Below are 23,909 nucleotides of genomic sequence, written 5' to 3'. Positions count from 1 at the left end.
GAGTGTGTGACACTGGGATTGATTCATGGTACAATGCTAAGATTAAGGGCACTAGGATTAAGGGTATGAATGCTACCCTCACCCAAGTAGCCTGCATAAGGTATAAGGGACAAAAAGAGGTTTGCCACTTGCTGATCGCTACTTCACTGCTGAGCACCTTCTGCCTGCCCTGCTTTGCCATGGATTGTTCCTCCTTTGCCATGCCATCATGCCTTGGAGCCAGTCAACTATGGACCAAAACCTCTAAAAACTGTGAGCCATATAAACCTTTCCTCCTTAAATAACTCTGGGTGTTGGATCAGCAGTGAGAAAAGGACTAAGAGAGGAGGCCCACTCAAACTACGGTAAAGGAAGAAAAAAGTGTCCACTCTTGTCACTGAGAAGCTCACAGTAGAACCAGCACAGCTAGATTCAGTAGTTCATGTGCAGCAGAACTCCAGGCATCTCCATCTCGTTCTGGGGCTTGCTGCATTCTCTGCTATGTAGGCTCCTTCCTCTCTGTAACTAGAGAAAGCAGGTGGGAGTGGTCCCAGCCTAAACATCCTTATTGTTTGTGATCCCAAAAGAGTAAAGTTTTGAGTCCATGTATCTAACCTCAGGAACTTGTGTCTATTCAAGTCATAAATCAGAATCACTAAGACCAGGGGAATAGGACACACTGGCTCACCTGGCTTGGCCTGTTACCCACCCTGATGGGTGGTCAGCACTCCCAAGCCTTATCTCATGGGATCCACACAGAGAAATTTCCAGTGAAAGGGCAGGGGTGGGTATCAGACAGAAAGCACAGATTTTAGGACTGCGTTCTGTTGGGATCTTTCTTGCCTTCTTCTGAGTGCCTAGCAAAGTATCTGATCAGATGCTCAAAAGTGTTGGCGGCATTAATGGATGAGAATGGAACCAGTGGGTAGATGGATGAGAGAATGAACAGATGGATGAGTCATTATCTACGCAGATGTGAAGAAGGCAAGAGGAGAGAGGCAAGAGGAAGCCTCAGAGCCCAGGGGGCTCATGCCTGCCCAGCAGAAGTCATGCGCTATCTTAGGCCCAGGTCTCCTTGAGGAGACTTGTTAGGCCTGCCAGACAATCAGTTCCTCAAGGGCAGCCCTTGGCCTGACTCACCTGTGCCCTTCACAGCCTCTGGTGGCCTGGAGGTCTGGCAGCAGCTCTGAGTGTCTTTGCTTTAAGTGGACAGTAGGAGCTGGCCAGTAAGGGTAGGGGATTGCGGGTGTCTGTAGTAGCGACTCTCCCAGGATGTCTGGTCTCAGGCATAAGACATTTGTCATTCTTACTCAAGCCCCTTGCAATTGAAAACATATTCTTAAACAACAACAAAAAGTCTAAGCCAACGAAACCACATAATTGGTGCTCCCAGGGGACAGCAGTGGGGCTGGTGCCTTGTTGCGTGAAAGGATTTATGGATTTGGGCTCCTGGTCCAGATCCCAGGAATGAGTAGGTGTGCCTTCTTTCCAGGAGCTCTTGTTTCAGGCAGTGGCCATGGTGATGTGGCTCCTGGAATTGTCCAGCAAGCTGAAGAATTAATGCTAGGAGGTAATTAGCACCCTTGGGAGGTGCTGGGATGGGAGCCGCCTGTTGTTATGTTGTTGTCGATGCACCCGTGGCCTGGGGAGGCAGCACGAAGGCAAGCAAGGGACTCAGGCAGGCAACCAGGGTGGTGGCAGTGTTTCTTTTTGTTTTACTTTAATTTCCATCCCTGTAATCTCTTGTCTAAAATAGCCTCCTAGAATTTGGCAATCCTCTTTCTTTCCCAGTTAGTCCTTTTTCCATCCTCACTTTAATTGCATCTTTCTCTGAGCAAGTGTTTATTAAGGAACAAAAATGAGCTAGGCATTTAGAGGACTTATTTCAGTTTCATTAGACCTGGCTGGCTGGAAGATTGGATGTCCAGGGCAGCTTCTGTGGATGAGAGGGCGCAGCGTGCGTAGGGATCAGTCCATTGGCTGTCACCAGGTCCCTCTGTGGCGTATGTCTCTGGTTCTCACACTCAGTTTCCACAGGCCATGTGCATCCTGACAGGGGTAGCAGCCACTCATTGTTGTGCTATTTGGGGAACTGCTGAGTCTCTTTCTGGTCTTGACCTTGCCTGCAAAGCACATGTGTCCTTAGGGCTTGTCAGCAATTGGAAGGAGTAGTCCTTAGGGAGCCAACATCTAACTTCTGTCCTTCCTCATTCTCCTGGGATAGGGCTGATGAGGGCAGGGGAGGGACCAACGCTTAGCCCTAAGGAGCTGAACTTGGAAGGTGACATTTGGGCTGTGCATTAGGGACACCTCAGAGGGCAACCAGGTCTAGTTAACAATCAAACAGTACCTTCTGGTTTGGCACCTGCCTCTTTTGTCACCTTAGGCAAGTCACTTCCAATTCTGAACCCATGATTCCTCTTCTAAAAGATTACCTAAGTCAGGGCAGGATAACTGCAGCAGCAAAATACCCCAAATTATAGCAACTTGGTCTATTAGAAGCTTCTTTCTTCATCAGGTCAAAGTTAAGGTGGGAGGGCCGGGGAGATGGCTCAGTAGAATAAGTGCTTCCCTGGCAAGTGCAAGGGTTTGAGTTCAATCCCTGGTTCTGCAAAAAAAAAAAAAAAAAAAGCTACAAAGTTAATGTAGGCCAGTGGAAAACACCTATGCCCCATTAGTCAGACGGCCCAGAGCCCCTTCAAGCTGTGTCCCAGCCACCCGGCCCTCATCCTCCTCCACAGGCCTCTACCCAGACAGGCACAGAGGGGCCCAAATCGTTCATGCACACATTAGCAAGAACACAGTTCTGGGTAGAATCAAAAGGAGGCTGGTGTGTGTTGTCCAGCTGTGGTCCTCAAGAACAAAGAGGACCTTGTCCCAGGAGCTCTGGTGGCCTCTGCCTCAAAGATGACAGCACAGTGTTCCTCCAGGTGTGCTTAGGAGGATGAGTGTGAAATGCAGTCTTTCTTCAAGCATGACTCTGCCCCCAGCAGACACATAGATATTGTCATCTCTCTTCTATTTCCCCTGCTAGTTATTCCCCTGAAGTTTATGCAAATAACAAACCAAGGCAAGAAATTAAATATATGTCCCTCACCTCTGAAGTTCCTTATTTCCATGTTCTTCACAGTGTAACATTTCATTAGACCTTCCAGATGGGGAAAGAGCAGCAGATTAAAAGTCAGATACTGCCTAGAAGCTGCTTCGTTGGTTTCGGAGAAGCTGGAGCTTCAGAGCGCCTTGGTATTTCCACTGCCAAAAGGCTCCTTGGGAGCAGTTGCGTTTTAATAAATGGTTGTCTCAGTAATTTTCCTCAAAGGAGCCATGTGGTGATGTGTGTTTGAGAGAGAGCAGCCCTGCACACTCAGTACTGCTGCTTCGTGGGTGGGGTGCTTGGGGCAGCAGGAGCCCATCAGGTCCCCCACCTGTAGGGGTGATGGTAGCACCAAGGCCACCCAGCTCCCTGGAGCCCTGAGGGCTGCAGAATGGGAGCCAGGCTGACCACTATTCAGGGGGAGACCTTTTGTCCAACCAGCCTGAACTGTCCCATTCCCCTAGTGATGGACACAAAGGGCCACTTTAAGACTCAGGGGGAATCTGTCCTCTCACCTACACTGAGCCTTGCTTCTCTCTTCCCGAGAGGGCAGCCCAATGGCAGCACAGGCTGGCCCAGCATGTCTCCCGCCGTGGGGAAGAAGGCGGCTCGGGTGCGTGCTGCTGTGGGGTAGCCGCACTCCTTCATTCCTTCATTCACTCATTCATTCACTGCCTGATGAGCCCTCCAGTGGCTGAGAAACAGCGGGGTACAAGCTGGCAGTCCAGGCCAGTGGTGGCTGACCCAGGACTGGAGAGCCAAATTGCCAGTCTCAGATCCTGGCTCCGCCACTCTAGCTGGGTGACTTTGGGCACATTGTTGGACCTATCAGTGCCACAGTTTCCTCATCTGGAAACAGAGAGCCATCATAATAGCTGCCTAAGAGATGTTATGGGATTCAGTGAATCAATATTTATGACGCACTGCCCGTGTGCAGCCAACATTCCAGAGTAGGGCAGACAGTGAAATCTAAGCGAATTATGTAGTCTAATAGAAAGCAAAAGGGCTATGCAAAGCAAAGCAGAGCTGTGTTAAAACGGATGGTCAGGGAAGGCTTCCCAGAGAAGGTGACATTGAAGGAAAGACTTGAAGAAAGTGAGGACTCAACCACAGGGACAGCAGTAGGGGATTAACACTTGCAGGGCTCCTAAGCAGGAGGCAGCCTGAGGTGCTGGAAGGTCTGCAGGGAGCAGCCAGTGAGGGGAACCAAGGCAGGAGGGGGAGTGGGCACCCGAGTCTCACTGACCTTATAAGGGTTTGACTTTTTCTCTCACTGGGGCAGGAGGCATTGCAGGCCTCAAGTGAGATGACCTCGCTTACATTTTCACAAAATCACTCTAGCTGCCAGGTAGAGCACTCTGCAAGAGGGCAGGGGAGAAAGAGGGGCTGAGTCAGGGGGCTCTGGCAGAATCCAGTGAGAGGCCATGGGATAATTTCATCCCTTAGTTATTCCAGACTGACCAGGCCTGCAATCTCCCAAGTGAGTGGACAGCAAAGGCTTAAATAATTAAGTCAAATAATGTGATTTTAGGGCTCCAGGAGGATCAAAACCCTCTAATGGAATTTTAGATCCTCTGGTGGCTGAGACAAAGAACTTTCCTAGGCAGCCCATATTTATTTGGTTTTCAAACAAAGGAGAGGGAGTCTGAAGAAAATGCAGGAATCTGAGCAGAATATTTTACCAAGTAGTAAATTATGTCATTCAGGAGAACTACTGTGTCTTTAGGTTGATGTTTACTGTAGGAGAGTAGGGCCTGCAGCTGTAGTCCCCTTTTAGTTAATTGGGGTTAGAGCCAGTGTCCCCAGCTGTGGCCTTATCTTGTCCTTTGAGGCATCACAGCTTCACAGGCCAGTACAAGCCCCAGCAGGGACCAGTGACTCACAGAGGTTCATTTTCAATGAGTCTACTGCTGAATTCCACACAAGAGGCCTAGGCCTCGGACAGACTCACAAGTAAACATGGGAAGCCAATTGGTTAATTTTAAATCCCTCTCAGAGTTCCTACATAGTGGTCTCCGTCCAGAGATGACAGAGCTCAAACCAGGGTGGCCAGGACAGAGACGAGAAGGGACCTCTGCTGTCAGCCCATGGGCTAGAAACTGAGAGGCCTGCACACTGGAGGTGAAGGGTCCACAAGCTGTGTCGATGGGGTTGGAGCTCAGGTGTAGACATAGCCCACATCAAAGCTTGCCCCTTTGTTTGACCATTGAGCCTCAGTTTGCTCCTCTGTGAAATGGAGGCAGCACTGGCTCATCTGGTGACTTCTGTGACTTTCAGACTGTCAAGTATTTCTAAGCATTCAGACATGCTCCTCATCTCTGAACCCCAAGATCTCTTTGCAGCTGGGTAAGGGAGGCTCAGCACAGCAGAGAAGGGTCCCGCATCAGAAGCTCCCAGGTGTGAAGAGCCATGATGGTGCCACACCACAGTAGGGAGTGGTAGCGTCTCCATCCTTCATGTCACAGTGGGATTCACCAGGCACCCCTTTCTAGGTGCAAAGCCCTGGAGGCAGCAGGATGAGTTGACCCTGACATGCTGCTCCTAGGAACAGCACACTTCTTGTGTGGCCATTCCTCTCCCCTGGCAGGAGGAATACTGAGCTCCTTTTATTCTAGCTCCAGAAGATCGTCCTGATAGTGCCAGGCTGGCATCTGACACCAGGGTTCCCAGCCTCAGCAGGGACCACAGTTTTATCTGTATGCCCATCCAAGGCTAGACCTCTGCACACAGTTGTGAAGCCCCAGACACTGTGGTCAGCTCTGCTCTGCAGGCCACTGCAGGGCCCACCCTTTTAAATGGGCTACTTGTGCCTTCTGAGCCAAGGACAGATGGTCATCTCCCCCTCTTCCGGGGGGGCTGCTGCAGCTGAGAGCAGGCCTATATATAGCTCTACAGCACCCACTCGGGGGTCCTGACCACCTCATCCCCAACTGTCCTCCAGGCTCCCACTCCCTTACCCTCAGGAAACCCCAGGGCTGAGCTCTGGGTCCCCAGAGTCTGTACCAGGTGGCTGTGGACAGCAGCACTGTGACTGAAGGACTGTAAGTGGCACTTCTACCCCAGGAGCTGCCAAGCTTGGCCAGGGCTGCGTGCTTCCAGAGCTTGGCATGGGATCCCATAGAACGAGGGCTGAAGGCACAGGCACCAAAGGGTGAGGCACTCAAGTAACAGAAAGTCACTGAGAAGGCTTCCTAGAGAAGATGAGGACAGGGGTAGTAAAGGACTGATCCATAACAGGAAGTCGAGGGAGGCTGTTCCTGTTATTGGAAGTCCCGGATGAGACCCAAGGCTCACACACCCACCTCTGAGAAGAGGAGCTTGGAGAGCTTGGCAGGCCCAGCACAGAGCACCTTTAAGCTTCCTAGCTCCTCTGTTGGAGAAGTCTTGAGACTAACTACAGGAAATAACAAGCTCGAAAAAGAGGGGCCAGGAGAGAGTGTCAGTGCTCTGCCTCCCCCTGTGGAGGTGCTTCCCACCCCAGCCTCAAGCCAGCCCTCTGTGGACCTGGCTATGAGTCTGCCCAGACCCCTCCAATCTGTGAGTTCTTCAGCCCCTCCATGCCTCAGCTTAATAAAAGTGCCTCTCTCTTAGGCTTGTTCTGAGAATGATAGCAAAGACATGGTAAATTTTTGCCAGGGTCTATAATAGAAGTGATACCCAAAAGTCACCCTAAAGAAGTATAGGTCAGAGTGAGTTGGAAGGAAAGAAGTGGAAGGAAAGAAAGCTGGTTGAGCTGCTATCCCACCAAGTCCGGCTTCTTAATATTTAATAGACCAGGGCTGGGGAGATGGCTCAGTAGAATAAGCACTTGCTTGGCAACACAAGGGCCTGAGTTTAATCCTAGGTTCTGAAAAAAAAAATAATAATAATGATAATAGACTGTGCCTCCATGATGCCCTTTCATAGGCTCTGTGATAAGAAAAGACTGGTGCAGGGGCCAGTGGGCGATCGGGGGCAGGGGGGCTTGCAGGAAGATGGGCACAGAGTGAGCCTCTGTAGAGGCATGTGGTGTTGCTCCGATGGGAGGGCAAAGGCATCTGGGGTCTGTGTGCAGTCACATCCTTCTTAGTCACATCCCTCTTCTCAGGACACCTCTGCTCAGTGAGCTTAGAGGATCCCAGCTATGCACCAAGCTTTAGGAGGTCCTGGAAATAGAACAATCAGCTTCCCAATGGTACCGGACAGTGGGGTTAAAGACAAAGATCAGAGTGTCGAGGAAGGTGACTGAGGCTGTGATGGAAGCTACTGTAAGGGTTCAAAGGAGGAGTCAACCCAACCCAGATCCCTACCCCCACCAATTATCTGTTCCCCCAAACCATCTGCCCTACTAGGCACATGATTGGGCTGCTTTTTACCCCTGCTTAAAAAAGGTTACTGTGGCCACCTGGCTCACTTTGTACAGTGGCATAAGGGGAGAGGAGACATGTGTCCCTTCCAGTGAAATCTCGAAGAGCCCACGTGTGGGTCCCCAAGCCCTCCTTCCCTTTGCCACAGTGGTACCACTGGTGGCGGCTGTGACATCTGGGGTCCTGGAGAGAGGAGGACCTGGCGCATGACCCCACTGACCAGCAGTGTGCATGCAACAAGAGAAAAGGGGCTCTGTCATTTACCATTGCAATCTAGGGGCTGCCACCCCCTGCACTTCGTCATGTATACTACCTAAACATAACTATCTGAAAGTGACTAAAATGGAAAACTGGCCTTGCCTGAATCCCCTTTCCAAGCCTTTGGCTCTTGCCTTGCCCTGGCAATGGAAGCCCTGGCTTCTAGTTCATCTCTGCCCTCACGCTCTGGGCATCGATGACTCCCACAGTGGAAGTGGGAATGAGCCCTGTCCAGCCTGCCTCGAAGAGCTGCTGTCAGAGTCCAGCACCGCAGGAGAGGCAGCCTTTCAGAGGCCTGGACAATGAGGGCCTGTGGGTATCTTGCACTCCTCAGCGTCCCTGTCTCAAGTCCTAGAGGTCATGATGAAGGTCACCCTACCCAGCATCAGGAACAGGGCAGTCCGGGAGAGAATGACCCCAGGAAATATGCTGCTGCGTCCTGCTAGTACACGTGGGGCCAGTGGTCCCAGGCTGCCCAACAGGGGTGGAAGTGGCAGCCTGGAAGCAAAGTATCCCTGCTTGGTTAATCTAAAAATAAACAGAAAGGCAACAAAAATCTATGTTTCAATTACTGCACACAAGCTGTTCAAACAGCCAGCTCCACACTGGAGATGTGAACTTGTCAACAGAGGCTGCCTCGTTTGCATGCTTGGGCGGTGATAAAGCACACAACCTCGCAACAGGCTGCCCTCTGGTCTGGGCTGCTTTTTAAAAAACTTTAATTAAATTACAAACATGGACATAGAATCAAGACAATGAAAATCTGTAGCAATTACATCAAGATAGGGGGCGGCAGTTCCCAACACAGAGACTGAGGAGGCTCTGTGGTCTCAGACAAGACTGGCACTGGGTAATGAGGTCAGCAACAAGGTGAGCAAAGGAGAGATTGGGGGCCAGGACAGGGGACAAATACTCCAGCCAGGGACTCCCTGCTGATCCTGCTGGAAGTTCCACTAAGCAGTGTGGGCCTTGGGCTCCCAAGCTGAAGTGACAGCCTTTTGTGGGCCCTTGCTCTGTGGAGGGAGATGTCTCAGAAGATGATGTGCCAGGCAGCCACAGCCTGGTCACACTGCACTTTTCCCCAGGTCCCACCCCCCATCAGGCCTTAACTATCACACAGTCTTCCTCTAAAATGAATAGTCGGAGTCCCCAGGAAGCTGTCCTAGGCCTCCAAGATGACCCAAGCCACCTGCCTGCTCCAGTCCCCACTAGCTGCTCCCTCCCTGCAGCCCTGTTAGGGTTGCCACCTTCTGCCTATGCGTGCCTGCTGGGCAACCCTCTACATGAAGGCAGAAGCTAGAACACCATGCTTTGGCTGATGCGTCTGTGTCTCAACTGGGCTGGGCATTAGCAGGGAAGGAGGCGGTCAGCGCATGGGCTGCAGTTTGGCCAGCCAAGGGCATGTGTGAACCAGAGGGTGTGTCTAGACATTTGCCTGGCAGAGAAGCAGGGGCACCAAGTCCTTGCTTATGGATGTGGAGTCGCCGATGCAGAAGTCAGCTGGGCTGTGGTTTCCAGAGTGGGAGTCAGATAAGCAGGAGGGCTCACAGGGCCCACCAGAAATGAGACAAGAAAGCCAGGAGTTGAGCTTGCCGGTGAAGGTTCCACAAATCCTGCATACTGAAGTGGCTGTCGGTTCCGCATTTGCTCTGGACAGGGATTTTAATGTCCCCAACCCTCGGAGCAATTCTGCAGCCATCAGCCCAGACACTAGTTACTTGGTGAAATAAAAGAGCAGTCCAGTCTCTCCCAAGGAAGATAATATCCTGTCACTGGCAGTATGATCTGCCGGCCATGTGACGGTTGTTCCCTAATGTTTCCAAATAGACTTTTGAATAGACTCTTGTCTAGAAGAAAGCAAATTGCAAGAGCATTTTTGGCAGCCAAATAGAGAGTGAGCATCAGTCTTTCTTCTTTGCAACTCTCGCTGCTGGGTCTGGCTCCAGGCACCGAGTAGGATTCATTCATCAGCTTGGGTCACTGATGAACACAATTTCCTGTGAAGCGAGAGAGCTCCTTGAATTAGTCAATTCTGTAAGATTCAAAATAATCAGGCATGCCAAAGAGAAGGCTCTGCTGGAGTGGGAGGACCCCTTGGAGGGAAAGAAACTAAAATCCAGCTCCAAAGACTTCGATCCGATCCGTGGGTTTGCAGAACTGAAAGGAAAAAGGGCTCTAATTTTAGGGTTTCAATCCTCTGTGGAGCCACAAGAACAAGGAATCAGGGGGAGCCAAGATGGTTATTTGTAATGATAACTCTGGTTAATCCTCATCTAAGCAATCAAGCCAAATGCAGCATAGCTCCCTCATCGATCCCCTTGTTTATGAGCGCCTAATTTATACATGCCTCCGCTCTTCCCTCAGTTTATGCTGATATAATGTTGCCAACTGTCATTTCCAATATCTTTTTTATTTTTCATTATCATCATTATAATGATTTACACCAGGAGCAATTGCACAAATGCCTCATCAATTAGTCCCATGAGAAAAGTCTCTGAATCGTGTGAGCTTTTTTGGGGGGAAAAAATTACTGCATTGAAACCCACAATAAGAATTTCTGAAAGCAAAGGTGCACACAGGAAAGGAGGGAACTGGGAGGCTTGTTCTTTTAATATTGTTCATCTAAACGGGCACCAGTACCACCTTTCCAAGACAGGGAGATTGCTTTTCACAAGAGCAATTGGGCCCAGAAAAGGAATCGGTGGCATTTTTCCTGAAACCTATCATCAGAAAAGCATTTTGAACATTTGTCATTTTAGGTCATGTATTAAGCCCTGTAATCATGGAATATGGGTTTTCCCAAAATACCTCCATGCCCCGGGGCTAAGCATGGTGTTGGGATGCCTGGTCCTAGGGCTAAATCCCAGCCTGCTAATCCAGAGCTGTTAAAAATGCAGATTCTGGCTCCCAGGCTTGGATGGGGCCTGAGAGTCTGCATTTCTGACAGTGCAGGTGGTGGGGTGCTGCTGCCTGACCCCAGGCTTCCTCCCCTTTGTTTCTGTCACTTGTAAAATTGGAGTATGAGTGCTTCGCTGCCTAGGACATTGGGATCTTAGGAAGCCAATGGTGTGGTGGCCTTGAAAGGAGCTGGATGGTGAGAGCATGGTCCATGAGAGCCCTCCGCAGAGGCGCTCACCACGCGGAGGCGCTCACCTCGCAGAGGCGCTCACCACACAGCGCAGCGCCCAGCGGTTCATCATGGCCCTGTTCTCGGCTGTCCAGGTCTTATTTCTTTCACATAGCTGAGACTTTCTACCACTGACCGGAACCTCCTCATTTAAGGCCTTTTATCACGGCAGAGAAAAGAAAGGAGGCAGAAGGAACGGGGAGGTGAAAAATACATCAAGGCATGGATAGTGACAGAGGTTTGATGGTTACAAGTGCGCATGTTTATCTCCAAGTACATCAAGTTGTGGATATTAAATATCTACAGCTCTTTGCATGTCAGCCATATCTCAATAAAGCTCTCTTCTTTGGGGGGGGGGGGGGAAGGATCCTTACAAAGGGTAAGAGGTGCAGCCCCATAAAGCCAGACTGCTGTTGTGTTGTCCATTGTGGAACCTCGACATGAGGCTCCCTTCCCATTCCCTGGGGGCTACTTGCACCCTCCACTGCAGAGGGTGGCTCCAGCCCCCCTGGGAAGTCTCCCTACAAACTTTGGTCAGGAGGGAACAGGCTCCTGTCTTATTTAAACAAGACAATAATGTGAAGTCCTCTACTATCCAGCTTCATGCCAGCTGGGGCCTTGGAATAGAAGCAGAGGTTGGAAGTCATGGCTCTGGTTTCTAAGAGGATTTTGGCCTCTCTGATTCCCCTCTTTCCCCTGTCTGGTGAGCCTAGGGGAGGCTGCTTAGGTGGGTCCAGACCCTGGAGCCCCAGAGCTGGCAGCAAGTGTTGCTGGAACCTTCCAGCCACTAAGCCAAAAGGCTTGGCTGAGCCACTCTAGCTGGGGCTGAGCAGTCTCCATGCTGGATCTCACTGGGGAGGGCTAGGTGGTAAGGTGACCAGTGACAGCCAGGGAGGAGGTCATACAGTGTCCCTCGTGGTTAGGAAGAGAAGACCAGAAGTGGCATGTGACGACAATACCATGTTTTGTGCACCTGGGGCCTTGATATTTTAAGCAAAGAAACTAAAAATATAACCATGCCTCAGGTTATTCATCCTGCAAAGAGCAATGAGGAGGCAGGCACTGGCCGGTAACATCCCAGTGCTTCCTTGGTTTCTTCAGGTCCAAAAGATAGAGCTTGGGTCATATGCCAGGTGTACATCCACAGGACCCCCATGCCCATAACTTTTGTGCCCATGTGAGGGCACAGGCACCTCACCTTGAGGGTGTGCAGAGCCAAGAGGAAGGCCAGGTGGGTGGGCCAGAATTCAGAGAGCCACCATCAGGGACCCCAGGTGGGCCCACAGGGTCTGCCCTTTGTAAACCACTTTCCCAGGGAGCTCTCCCTCAATCTTAGCCATGCACAGCAGGGCCTTCCATGCTGGAAAGAGCTCTTCAGTCTGCCCCTGGGTGCACAGCCAGTGCACAGGCACAGTGGACACAGCAGAGGCAGAGCTGGCTCTGAGCTCAGGAAAGGGCCAGAACTCCGTGAGGGGTGGGACTTGTCAGTCTGTCCCTGGGGCATAGGTGAATCTGCTTCATGCTCTCCCTGAGGAGAGGGGCTGGTCAGAGGCCTCCTGCAGGAGGGCCAGAGTGGGGGCTCCCTGGCCCCAGCCCCAGCCAGAGGTGAGTTTCCAGATGATGGGGGGGTGGGAGGAGGCTGCCTCCACTGAGAAAGCAGGGAGGCCTTTCTCATGGCATCCCTGGCTCCCACCAACAGCCACACCTTGAGGTAGCCAGGGTGCTCCCCCAGAGGCCCCGGAGGCTTCCTCTGTGGTGCGTTTGCCAAGATGCTGCACTGGCTGCTGCAGTGTTTTGTTCCAGAAGAAAGGCTAGAAGATGCAGAGAGGGAAAGGAAAATAATAAAGATGGGCACAGGCCGTTCCAATCGGCTTGGCAGCACATCTTTCCCAAATGAGGCAATCATCCATTTTCCAATCGGGCCCGGACGTCCGCGGCTCATTCCTCAGCCAGCCACCTCGGCTCCCCTGTCTGGAAGCAGCACGGGCTCCCCTGCCTTCCTGTGGATTAATCACGCCTCCGGGGCCCTCACAGCCGGCAGCCCACTCCTTCAGCATGTCTTAATGATAAGAACAGGGAAAGGGTCATTAGCCACCTGTGATCCTGCGTGCAGTGTGTACACACCATGCATGTTAATGCCTGTGGGCCATCGCCAGCATCCAGAACACACAGCATGTCACTGGACACAGGCCACAGTCACCCTGCCCAAGGGCTGAGGTGGACACAGCATCTCTTCACGGGCGGAGGTCCTCAGGGGCCAGGGCCAGGGGCTCCTGGACGCCGCCCCCTCCTTCTGGGCTCTGGCCCCACACGGACAGCACAGACTCACTGTGGCACGTGGTGATTCTTAATTATTTACTGATGAATTATTCATATTGAAGGGTTTCCAGGCAAATCTGTGCAGCAGGGCTGCTGATCTGCTATCTAGCAAGTGTCTAGCAAGCGTCCAGGAAGGGAGCCCAGTCACAAGCTGGTAAAAATTTAGAGACATAGCACAGATGCCAGGGCTGAGTCTGGACATGAGCTGATCCCTTTCCTGCATGTCCACAGGCCATGGATGCCTGGCCATTGAGGTACCCTGAGCTTCAGGGTAGACCCCATCCATCAAGGTAGGCAGTCCCTTTGGTTAGGGTCACAAGGCACTTACGCCACGGATGTTTAACTGAGGATGACCTTCTCCCTACCCCCAACATGTTGCCCTCCACAGCTCTGGGCAAGATCACCCCACAATGTCCCCAGCTGCATAGCCCAGGTAGTCTCAGTATCAGACACCAGATCTGGTTTGCCATCGCCTGTGTCCTCGTCTCAGAAACCTACCAACTCCTGCAGGTCTGGAGTTGCAAGTCCTTGCTTTCCCCCTTGAGCTGTGAAATATGTCCAGTACTCAGGGACAAGGCTCTTGGGTGTGGGCAGACAGCTGAAGGATACATTGCTTGATCCCAGCAGTGGACCCAGGGCAAGTAGACTTGTTCATCCTCATTCTGTTGTGAAGGAAAATGGTAGGAACATGAGGGACAGGCTATGGGTGAGAGGCATCAGGGCCAAGGCCACTTTATCTTCTCTGCTTGATTCTCATTAACTCATGGCTATCTCCTCCGAAGGAACCAACAGAGCCTCCTGGGACTGCTGGTCCCTCCTTCGTTCCCATAAGTCCCAGGGGCACTGGCTTCAAGCAGTGCTGGTCACAGTGAGGACTTGGCCCCATCTGACAGCAGGCAGAGAAGCCTCTGACTTCTGTCCACACCTAATGATTAAGAAATCTGAGGGAAGCACCTTTGTGGTGGTGCCAAGCCAGGGACACTCCCAGTGGAGGACACTTGGGGAGCACGTGAGCCATCTAGGGAGCCTGCACCTCATCTCTCAGGAGTGAAGAAGCGGAGAGTCAGGCCCTCACCCTCCGCCAGAGATGAACAGCAGAAGGGAAAGAAGCCCTCACCCACGGAGGACCCGATGCTGATGGACACACCTAGATGGTGGTTGCTGTGATTCTTGTGATGGAGCATCCGAATGTTTATTTAGTTGGCTTCATGTCACAATTTTACCCAAGCTGATCAGTATGGTTTTGCAACATTTGGGGGTGCCGGAGACTTTGCCTTCAGTTTGAAGGTGTATCTGTGTTGAAGCATCTACAGGTCGCTCTGAACTGGGGGCGGAGGTACAGCAAGATCAATGCCTAAGCATTCAGTGAAGCACTTTGGCCCTTTGGGAGCATGACAGGGTGAAGTGTTGGCCCCAGTCCTGTAAGGTGGCTCTTCCTTCCTCTCCACCAAGGGAGGGCTGCATCTACCACAGAGGAAGTGGAGAATCAAGGGCCTGACCTGGCTTCTCCAGCTGTGTGCAGGGCCAGAGCACCAACCTCTGGGAATCCAGACCTCACCCTGAGAAGCACAGCCTGGATGTGTGCGTGTGGGCTGCTGTGACAATGAGCATGCAAGACGGGGTGCATGCCTGGTGCGGGCTAGAGGGCTCCCCAGATGGGAAGCCACTGGCAAGTACAAGAAGGGGTCCTACTTTCCCCAGGAAGACTCCAGCCTCCTTCCCTCCTTTCTTACAGCCCAGCTTCCCTAAGAACAGTTCAGAGGACAGTACTTCCATGAGAAACAGCCTCTCTGCAAATAGATTCCTAAATTCAGGGCCGGGTTTCGCATGTAAAATGCCTGTCTCTGAATGACCTTTCAGATTAGCCTGTCCCTCTTCTCTCAGGAAAGAGAGAGCAGCACAAACCATCCTGACCTGGACCTCAGCTGCCTCCCCCCACCAAGGCAAGATTTTCTAGACTCCAGGCTTCTTCTTCATGCATGTGTGTCATGTGAACAGGCGCCTGTAAGGTCACACCCCCCCATGCAACCCCCACACTCTGTAACCCTCCCCTCCACACCAGGGACAGCTGCTGTTCCCACTGCCCCACTTCTTGGTGCAAGGCTCTGTGCCAGGCTCTACCAGCTCCCAGGCAGGCTGCCAGGGAAAGGTGCTTGCCTCGGCGGGGAAGCATGTTTCTGTGTTTTGTCTGCAAATGCATGACCAGTCTGATTGGAAGCCCCTTGTCCACTCAGGGCTGCCTCCTCCTCCCACTGCGCGTGTGCTGCTTGTGCCTCCTGCCGCACAGCCCGGGGCACACGTGCGTACACACGGGGACCTCTGTGACACACTGGCTCTGCGCCCAGCAGGAAATACTTAAGCTGCCATCTCTGGAGCTGGCACTCTGCCGTCTCACTCAGAGTAAACTGCAACACATTTCTTTCATTTGTTTGAAAGGGGAAATTAAACTGAGGAATGATGTCTGACCCAAGCACTGGCATGCAAATAGTTGACCTTTGTTTTGAATACACTTAATGAGAGTGAAACCAGATTGTGTGGCCTCCAGCTGCCTGAGTCCCCACCTCCTCTCTGGCATTTGGAGGAGACAGAGAGAGATGGCAAGGGGCTGAGGATGATGGGAGGCGGAGGTTGCAGGGCTGGCTTTTCTCAAATGCACTGAAACTGTGAGCAAGGCGGAGGCCTGGAGCTCCAGGAGATGGTGCCCAAGTCAGCCAGCAGGGAGGCTTTGGTGGCATCTCAGGTTGTACTGGGGCCAATGTGACCCCTTTGACCTGATCCCATGCACACTCCAAGCACCTGAGTGTGTCTCAGCATGTCAGGTTATGGCCTACCCTGTCTCCCATCCTCACCAGCTGGCAGGAGATGATATTCTTGACTGTAGGTAATCCGTGCTGTTTTGTAGGAATGTGGGACTGATGAATGCATCACTCGGTCCAGACAGGGCTGTGCCAAGGTAACAAATAGATGTCAGACTCCATGCCTTAACAATGTCTGCGTTCCAAGCATGGAGACAGTAGAAGGGGCAGCCGTGCCACCTGCCTGGCATGGCAAGGGAAGTACAGGACAGGGTCATAGAAGGTGTTTTACTGGCCAGGCTCTGGAAGCTGTCTCTGCCTCCTCCTCACTCCTGTCTGCCCAGCCCAGACACGTGATTCCAACTCAACAGCAGTGGTAGCTGAGAGTCCTTCGGGTTTTAGGAGGTGAACTCTGGAGATCTTCTTTCCAGATCCATCCTGGGTGGTTTAGGTCTGACTTTGCATGAGGAACTGCTGATCAGAAATTTTCTGCGAATGAGGTTCTCCTTTTCATACAAATACATTTGTCCTTTCTAGAAATGTTTCTCAAGTAAGAAACACTAAACATGTATTTATTCACACATGCACTGGATGCCCTTCCTTGCTGGCAAGCACTGGTTGCTGGGACATTAAGTTCTGGAACTTGATGACAGTGGCAGATGTGCAGCAGCCATGGATGCTGGGGTGAGGGCAGGTGCTGGATGCTCAGTCGGGGGAAGGAGGGGCTCTCACTGGACCCAGAGGGGCCAGGTCAGCGCCACCTTCTGGAAGACTCCATGCTGAGCTGTCACAGAAGACTGTCCTTAGCTGGGAGAGGGCCAAAGCCATTCCTGGCAAAGGCTTACATGGGCTTGGACCAAGCTTGGGAAAAGACGCAAGGCCTTCAGAATCCATAGGTGTCTGCAATAAGTAATCAGGTGTCTGCAATACCTGAGCCAGCCCAGGCCCTCCAGTATCTCCTAGGCCACAGGAAGAGGTAAGAGCTTATTCTGAAGGATGGAACTTGAGTATGGGCAAGTAAAGTCTCATACGCTGTACTCTTTTTTTTTTTTTTTTTTTCAGTACCAGGGATTGAACTCAAAACTTTGCACTTGCCAGGCAGGTGTTTATGCCGCTGAGCTATATCCCTGGCCCCACACTCTGTGCTTTTTAAAAAAATCAGACTGCCAGTAGGTTGGAGAATGGCTGAAGGGCAAGGCTGGGCGCAGGAGGATGAGTGGAAATAGCCAATGTGGGCAATAATACAATACAATGTCAATACAGATGCAGGGTAGTTCTGAGATCTGCAGGGACAGTGGAATCTGCGACCCCTCTGTGGATGTGGGGGTAGAGACAGAAACAGAGCCTCTCTCTCTCTCTCTCTCTCTCTCTCTCTCTCTCTCTCTCTCTCTCTGAGACAGGGAATTCCTATGATGGGTGTTTTGGCAAAAGAACAATGAGTTCATCTGGGGACGTGTGGAGTGTGAGCAGCTGAGCAGCAGCCAGGTGCTTAGGAAAGAGAAGAGCTGGGAGTGGGACCCTGCACGTCGCAGGTGGGCCTGTCTGCTGTCATGAAGGGTGGGTGTAGAGTGAGCAGAAAGAGGAAAATATGGGACCCCAAGAGTCCCAGCTCTTAAAGGCTGAGAATAGGCAGAGGGTCACAGAACCTGCAGAGGAGGGCTCCAGAAAGAGAAAGATATAAGCCATGTCACGGGAGGAAAGCCCAGGGGACAAGGGCACCAAAGTCTGTTGGGTGACACTCATGATCTTGGTTTGAACAATTTCCCTGGAATGGCCAAAGACGAAGTAACATCAGATCAGAGTCCAGAGTGAACGGGATAAAGAGTAGGGCTAAGATTAGATGAGAGTCTCTGTTGTAAAAGTAAATGAGAGGCCATCAAAGAGGAAGTTGATTTTTATCTTGCAGCATGGAATATTGAATAGCTATTTTAAAAAAGAATTTTTGCAACATTGTGTGAGTTGGGAAGTGTAATGGTGAGCTACACAGGGATGCATATCCATCTTCGGAGGTGTTGATCACCTCTGCTGCTGCCTCAGCCCGGGTGGTAGAGGGGCTGAGGTCTCCCCCATATGTCTAGCAAAGGATTCAGTGGCTCCCAGAGCCAGGTCAGCCACACAGCTGGTGTACGAGTACAATACAGAGGAGAATTGGGCTGTATAGAAGCTTAAAAAGAAAGTGTCCTGTCCATCCTACTGGCCAGCAATTCCAGAAATCAACAGGTGGCACAGAAAAGGAGCCAGGAGCCCTGTCTCCTGGAGTGCCCATCCCAGCCTGGAATCAAGTGGGAAAGGAAACAGGGCCAAAGAAAACCAAATTGTGACTGAGCCACAATCAGGGGTGGGGCTGAAAGATGCAGGACAGACCCCCACTGAAGCTGCCACCTGCCCCAGCACTACCATGCCCTCTGACCTCTGTCCTCGTGCCCTCTGCAGCTAAATCCACCTCCCTTGGGTCTTCCCTCCTTTTCTTATGGGGCTGGCTGTGGGCCCTGACTGGGCAGAAGCAGCCAAGTCACGGTCACACTGTGCAGCATGCAATCCTTGGTGACTCAGAAGGCCCCTGCAGTACCGTGGCGTTTGTGTCTGGGTCTCCATGACAACGCCAAAGGGCCTTCTGTTGAGTACTCAGGACGATGAGTGGGAGATGATCTGGTGAGCCGAGGCCAGCATGCACAGGCTCTGGGGGCCAGACTGAGTCCCAGGCTGGGGCTCTGAGGGAGCACTCCGCTCCCAGATGCCACCACCACCTCACAGAAGCATTGAGCTAGGGTGTGCAGCTGAGCACCCCGGCCTCCTCACTTTTAGCTCCACGATGCAGGGACCACTTATTCTCCGTGAGTTCCCTTGCCCATAACTGGGGACAGTCATACCCCAACACCTCCTAGGCTCTGTAAGGTGCAGATCAGATTGCTGTCAAGATTGCTTTGTCCTCTATACAGTGGTTCCAGATGTCAGGCACGTTGTGTGCTTCAGAAAGGTGTGGCCTGAGGGGCCCACAGTGCCTGTGTTTCACAGTGGGAAATGGACAGGAAAGAAAAGCCTACCATAATTAAAATGTGCGTGTCCATGTTGCTCAAGCGGTATGACACAGCTGAACAGAAAGCGTGATTTAAACTGCGATGGGGTTCAAATCTTGCCTGCTACACTTTGCCACCTGATTCTGCAGAGACCATTTCTTCCTCATCTATGAAGTGGGGCTTTGAATGATCCTGGCTTTATGGGCTTGCTGCGATTCTGAAATGAGCTAATGATTGGAAGCCATTAGTGAACCCGGAGCAGAGGCTGAATGGATGCTGCCGGTTGTGGCTGCTGCCCGCGTCCAAGCAGGGCTGCTGTTTGTCTAAACTGTCCTCCTCTCTGTTCTGTGCTGGCAGGTCCGGGCTCTGTTTCCCTGCGAGAAGCCGCCACGGCCCACGGAGATGTCCCGGCACCACAGCCGCTTTGAAAGAGATTACCGGGTAGGCTGGGACCGCCGCGAGTGGAGCGTCAACGGGACCCATGGGACCACTAGCATCTGCAGCGTCACCTCAGGAGCCGGTGGCAGCACAGCCAGCAGCCTCAGTGCCCGGCCCGGCCTCCTGCCACTGCCTGTGGTACCCTCCCGGCTGCCCACGCCGGCCACGGCCCCCGCTCCCTGCACGACGGGTAGCAGCGAGGCCATCACCAGCCTTGTTGCCAGCTCTGCATCTGCAGTCACCACCAAGGTAAGACCTGGCATTTTCTCTGGGAAGAAGCCCAACAGAGGGGTCGCTGGCTCCCATGGGCCCAAGCCAGCACCACAGGTCTCCCAAATCAGAGTTCCCAAAGCTTTGGCCTCCCTAGCAGGAAGCTACAAACCATTTCTGAGGAGGATTGCTCTAGGCTTATTTCCCATGAGGTTTCTCAGGGCTAACTTATAGGGAAAGAAGCAGGTACTGAGGCTGCTTGTGGGCCTGTACCATGCTGACTAAAGGCTAGTTAAGAAGTAAAATAACAGGAAAACTCCAGATTGGCAGTAAAGTTCCCTAAATAGGAGACCCAGAGCCCTGCCAGCCCCTCAGTGGCTGGGCTCGTGAGCAGACTCTGACCTACCCTGCACATTCACACCACCTGACTGTGTACTCACATGCTTAAGCTCTTTCCTGGGCCTCCCAAGCCTGGGAGGGCAGCTTCTTACCACACCACCGACAGCTAGAACCCAGATACTCTGTTGCTCAAGCTGCTCCCAGGGTCTGGCCACCTGGCAGTTGGCCACAGGGCCTTTCGGTCCAGGTTGATCTGCTTTTCTTGGAAGAGCCAGCTCCACCCTCCAGAATGGCAGCAGAAACCAGTCTGTGTGCTCAACAGAATGTGGACATGAATGTCGCCAAGCCTCAGAGCTGGGCCTCTTCTTCCTTGGTGCTCAGAGCCCTGGGGGGACAGCACCCAGGCAGGAAGCCCGTTCATCCAACCTGCCCTCTGGTCAGGGCAGGGCTCCACAGGCCTCCCTGCCGCTGCCAGCCATTCAGAGCTGCTTCCCAGGAGCCCACTCAGGGCTTGCACACATGCAAACGTGCGTGCGTGCGTGTGTGTGTGTGTGTGTGTGTGGGCATGCACCCGCCTGGGGGGGATCACACCACCACCACCATCACCCTATCCCCAGCTTTCATAAAAGTTGCAGGAGAAATTAAAGGCAGGAAGCCCTGGGCAGACCATTGTGAGTGGCAGTGACTGCGGCCGGCCAGTGCTCCAGGTGTGCTGTGCCTTTGTCTCTGTGACTTGCCAGACCCCCCTTCAGCCCTGCTTCCCATTAATAAGGGAGAGTGCTGCTGGCTGCAGAGCCCGGCGGAGGCCCGAGACAATGGAGCTCTTGGAGGCCAGCGCAGCATGCTGACATCTTGGTGCAGTGCCTTATTGATTTTATTTTCCTGTTATGAAAACACCCTTCCCACTGAGGCAGGAAGGAAAGGAATGTCGGACAGGAGAGGAGATGAAGGATTATTTGGGTATGCTGCCCCCCCCGACCCCAGCCAAAATCATTTCTTCCCTGGGCACCAGCCCCAGCCTGTTCCAAATGAGTGACCCCCACCCACGAGACCAGCCACTGGCCTCATGGCCACATCTGGCAGGCACTCTGCTTAGCCAGCTGTTGGCCATCTGGAGATGGCAGCCTCTGGAGCCAACATCCAGGACTCCAGGTGGGAGACAGGCTGGACCCCATTGATGGTTCTGTCCCTAGAATAGGTGCCTCTTCAGAGGTGGTATCATCAGGTACTCGGGGCCAAGGCTTGGGCTCTGCTAGACAAGTGTGTCAGTGCTGACGGCTCTCTATAGGACACCCTGGCCCTGCCACATGGCTCCTGATTGCTCCAAAGCAGCTCAGTATTTACCAGCCCTGACTGGCTGAGCTCCAGACCACAGCCATGTGGAAGTAAAAGAACCAGCTTCAGGCAGAGAACAAGAGCTGGGACAAGATCTGAGTCCAGCGTCCAGGAGAAGCAGAGAAGGCAAAAGTTCAGGCCTGTAAGGACAGTCAGTGCCCGAGCAAAGGACAGTAGAGCAGGCAAATGCCTTCTCCTGTGTGACCATCACAGCCCAGCTTCATACCTGCAGGGTGCTTGTTTGGGCCTGATCAGGCTCTGGGTTCTTAGAGTGCTCAGGAGAACAGGGAGCGCAGGGGAGGGGAGATAGCAGCTGCTGTCAACAGCAGCTTCATCTGGGCCCCTGCCGCTCGCTGTGGGCTATGGTGCCTCCACAAGCCTGGCTCCTACGTTGTGTGTCTGACCCATGCCAGCTCCACACCAGGGAGCAGGTGGCCCAGGCCCAGGCATCGTGGCTTCCTGGTCCTCTAGCTGTTTGCTAAGTGGCCAAGGGCTGACTCGTCCCCTCAGGGGCTCACAGGCCAGTGTACTGCAAACCTGTGACCAGGTTGTGGTAACCAGGAGACTCAGAGTATTTCTTCTGTTCCTGACAGAAGTGGCTTAGTGAGGAGGATAAAACCAGACGTGGAGATACACTGGCTTGAAACGTCAAGCAACTGTTTGTTTGCTGAGTGACCAGGCATATTACCCAGCCTGTCTGGACCTAAAACAAAAACAGCAGTCCCTGCCCACTGAAAGTGTTGTAGGATAGTGTGAGTAGGAACATGCAAAGTGCCTGGAACAGAACAGGACCTGGCAGGTGACGTCACCTCACCATCACCATCACCAGGCGTGGCCCACAGGATAAGGCCATCCCCCTGAGAGGACCATTGTTCGGTTCTAACCTCACTAAGATAAAAAGGTCAGCTTCACCTGAGGAGCTGGCCCCATGCATGCTGGGAAAGAATTTGTGTTTTGGTTACTGGACCTTAAGATGACATGGAAGCCACAAGGAGCTAGAAGGTAGAGGGGAGGGCAGAGGGTGACTTGCAGACCCAGAGTGGAGATGGAACAGCACACCAGGCAACCAGGCCATCCAGGAAAAAAATTAGAAGCCTTTTTAGGCTGTGAGGCCCTTTTCTTAGAGGACAGACTAGCAGGGACACAAAATGAAATGCCCTATTAGAAGATAAGGGAAGTTGCTAAGTAAAAGCCGGGATGGGATGGGATGTTTCTCCTGCCTGGGGGCATATTGAGACCACAGGAAAGGGCCAGCCTGGCATCCATGGTCAAGGTTCTTGTGCCACTTGTGTGCCAGGACCACTCTTAGGGACTCAGGGCAAGTCCCCAAGGAAGCTGCCCACATACAAGGGTCAGTACTGCCAGGCCCTAGTACCCTCCACTTAGCTAAGCAGGGGACAGGATGAAGGTCACAGGCTCCAGGACATTTGGATGGTGATGGTGGGGTAACATCACCTCTTCCTGCCTGTGGGTTACTGGCTTGTTCCCAGGGCGAGGGTCTGCTCCTCTAGGTCTGGGCTGAGGGTCACAGCTCTTTGAAATGAGGAGGCCTGGCTGTGCTCCCAGGGGCTGGTTAGCAAGGAGATGACAATTCTTTCTGTCACTGCCACCCTCAGGCCTGAGTTAATGTTCATTCCTTCATTTATTTCACTGTGGCCTAAAGATTTCTGGAATCTTGATGAAAGGCCAGTTGGACAATCACAGGCTCCTGGGCTGCTGAGTCACCTGGGGCCCAGTGACTAACCTTCCCACCCTTCAGCACACCCAAATCACTCTCTAGGACAGGAAGTCCCAGAGTCCAAGAAGTGGGGAGGGACACATGCATCTAGAGCTTAAGCCTGCAGGTAAGAACAGTGAGGCCTCAAGAAAATGTAGCCTCCCTACTTACCAAGGCCACCTGGAGAGACCCAGAAGCTGCCAGGCCAGCTCTTCACCCCAGGCTGCCCGGCTGCATGCATTCACCATGGTAACCATGATTGCAACATAATTATGATAACTCCGCCATCTCTCATCCACTTAGATGACAGCAAATTCCAAATCTCAGGCCAGAAAATGGGCACATTTATCTGTCATGGTACAGGAGGGAAACTTAAGCTGAAAATTTGGTCATCTGCACAGCTGGTGAGAGCTTTTAAGTTCAAGTCAGACAGAACCAGGACTGAATCCTTGCTCCACCACAAATGAGCTGAAGCTCAGTTTCCTGGTCTCTAAAATGGGAACAACAGTGGTGTCTTCCTTGTAAGGGTTATTTAAATTAATATGTGCAGAAAAATCTAAAACCATACCTGCCACTTGGCAAGCCCTCAAAAAAAGCACTTTAAAAAGAATTAAAGTAGCCAGGGTTGAGGATATAGCTCAGCAGCATAGCACCTATTTGACAAGTGTGAGGCCCTGAGTTCAATTCCCAGTAGCAAAAAGAAAAAAAATAATAATAATTAAGTAGCCAGGTGAATGCTACATGCCTATAACCCTGCATTCTGGAAGGCTGAGGCAAGAGGATTGCAAGTCTGAGGCCAACCTGGGCAGTTTAGCAGCTTAGCAAGACCCTGTGTCAAAATTAAATGGTTAGGGATGTGGCTCAGTGGTAGGGAAGGAAGGAAAGAAGGAAGGAAGGAAGGAAGGAAGGAAGGAAGGAAGGAAGGAAGGAAGGAA

At 52.3% G+C, this 23,909-nt stretch overlaps 1 protein-coding gene across 5 annotated transcripts in view; it reads left to right on the top strand.

Annotated features, from left to right (window-relative positions):
* The window catches only part of Klhl29 (kelch like family member 29), a 277,679-nt gene that overhangs the window by 129,951 nt on the left and 123,819 nt on the right, over positions 1 to 23,909 (top strand). For all 5 annotated transcript variants that reach the window (XM_004627461.2, XM_023711012.1, XM_023711015.1 and 2 more), the window contains one exon: positions 19,293 to 19,622. In XM_004627461.2, coding sequence (XP_004627518.1) covers positions 19,338 to 19,622 — 285 coding nt within the window. In that variant the 5' untranslated portion in view covers positions 19,293 to 19,337. The remainder of the gene's footprint in view (positions 1 to 19,292; positions 19,623 to 23,909) is intronic.

This window comes from Octodon degus, unplaced genomic scaffold (assembly GCF_000260255.1).
Source record: "Octodon degus isolate 3935 unplaced genomic scaffold, OctDeg1.0 scaffold00019, whole genome shotgun sequence".
Taxonomy (NCBI): domain Eukaryota; kingdom Metazoa; phylum Chordata; class Mammalia; order Rodentia; family Octodontidae; genus Octodon; species Octodon degus.
Note: the sequence above shows the minus strand (reverse complement) of the source record. Positions and strands in the feature narration are given on the sequence as shown.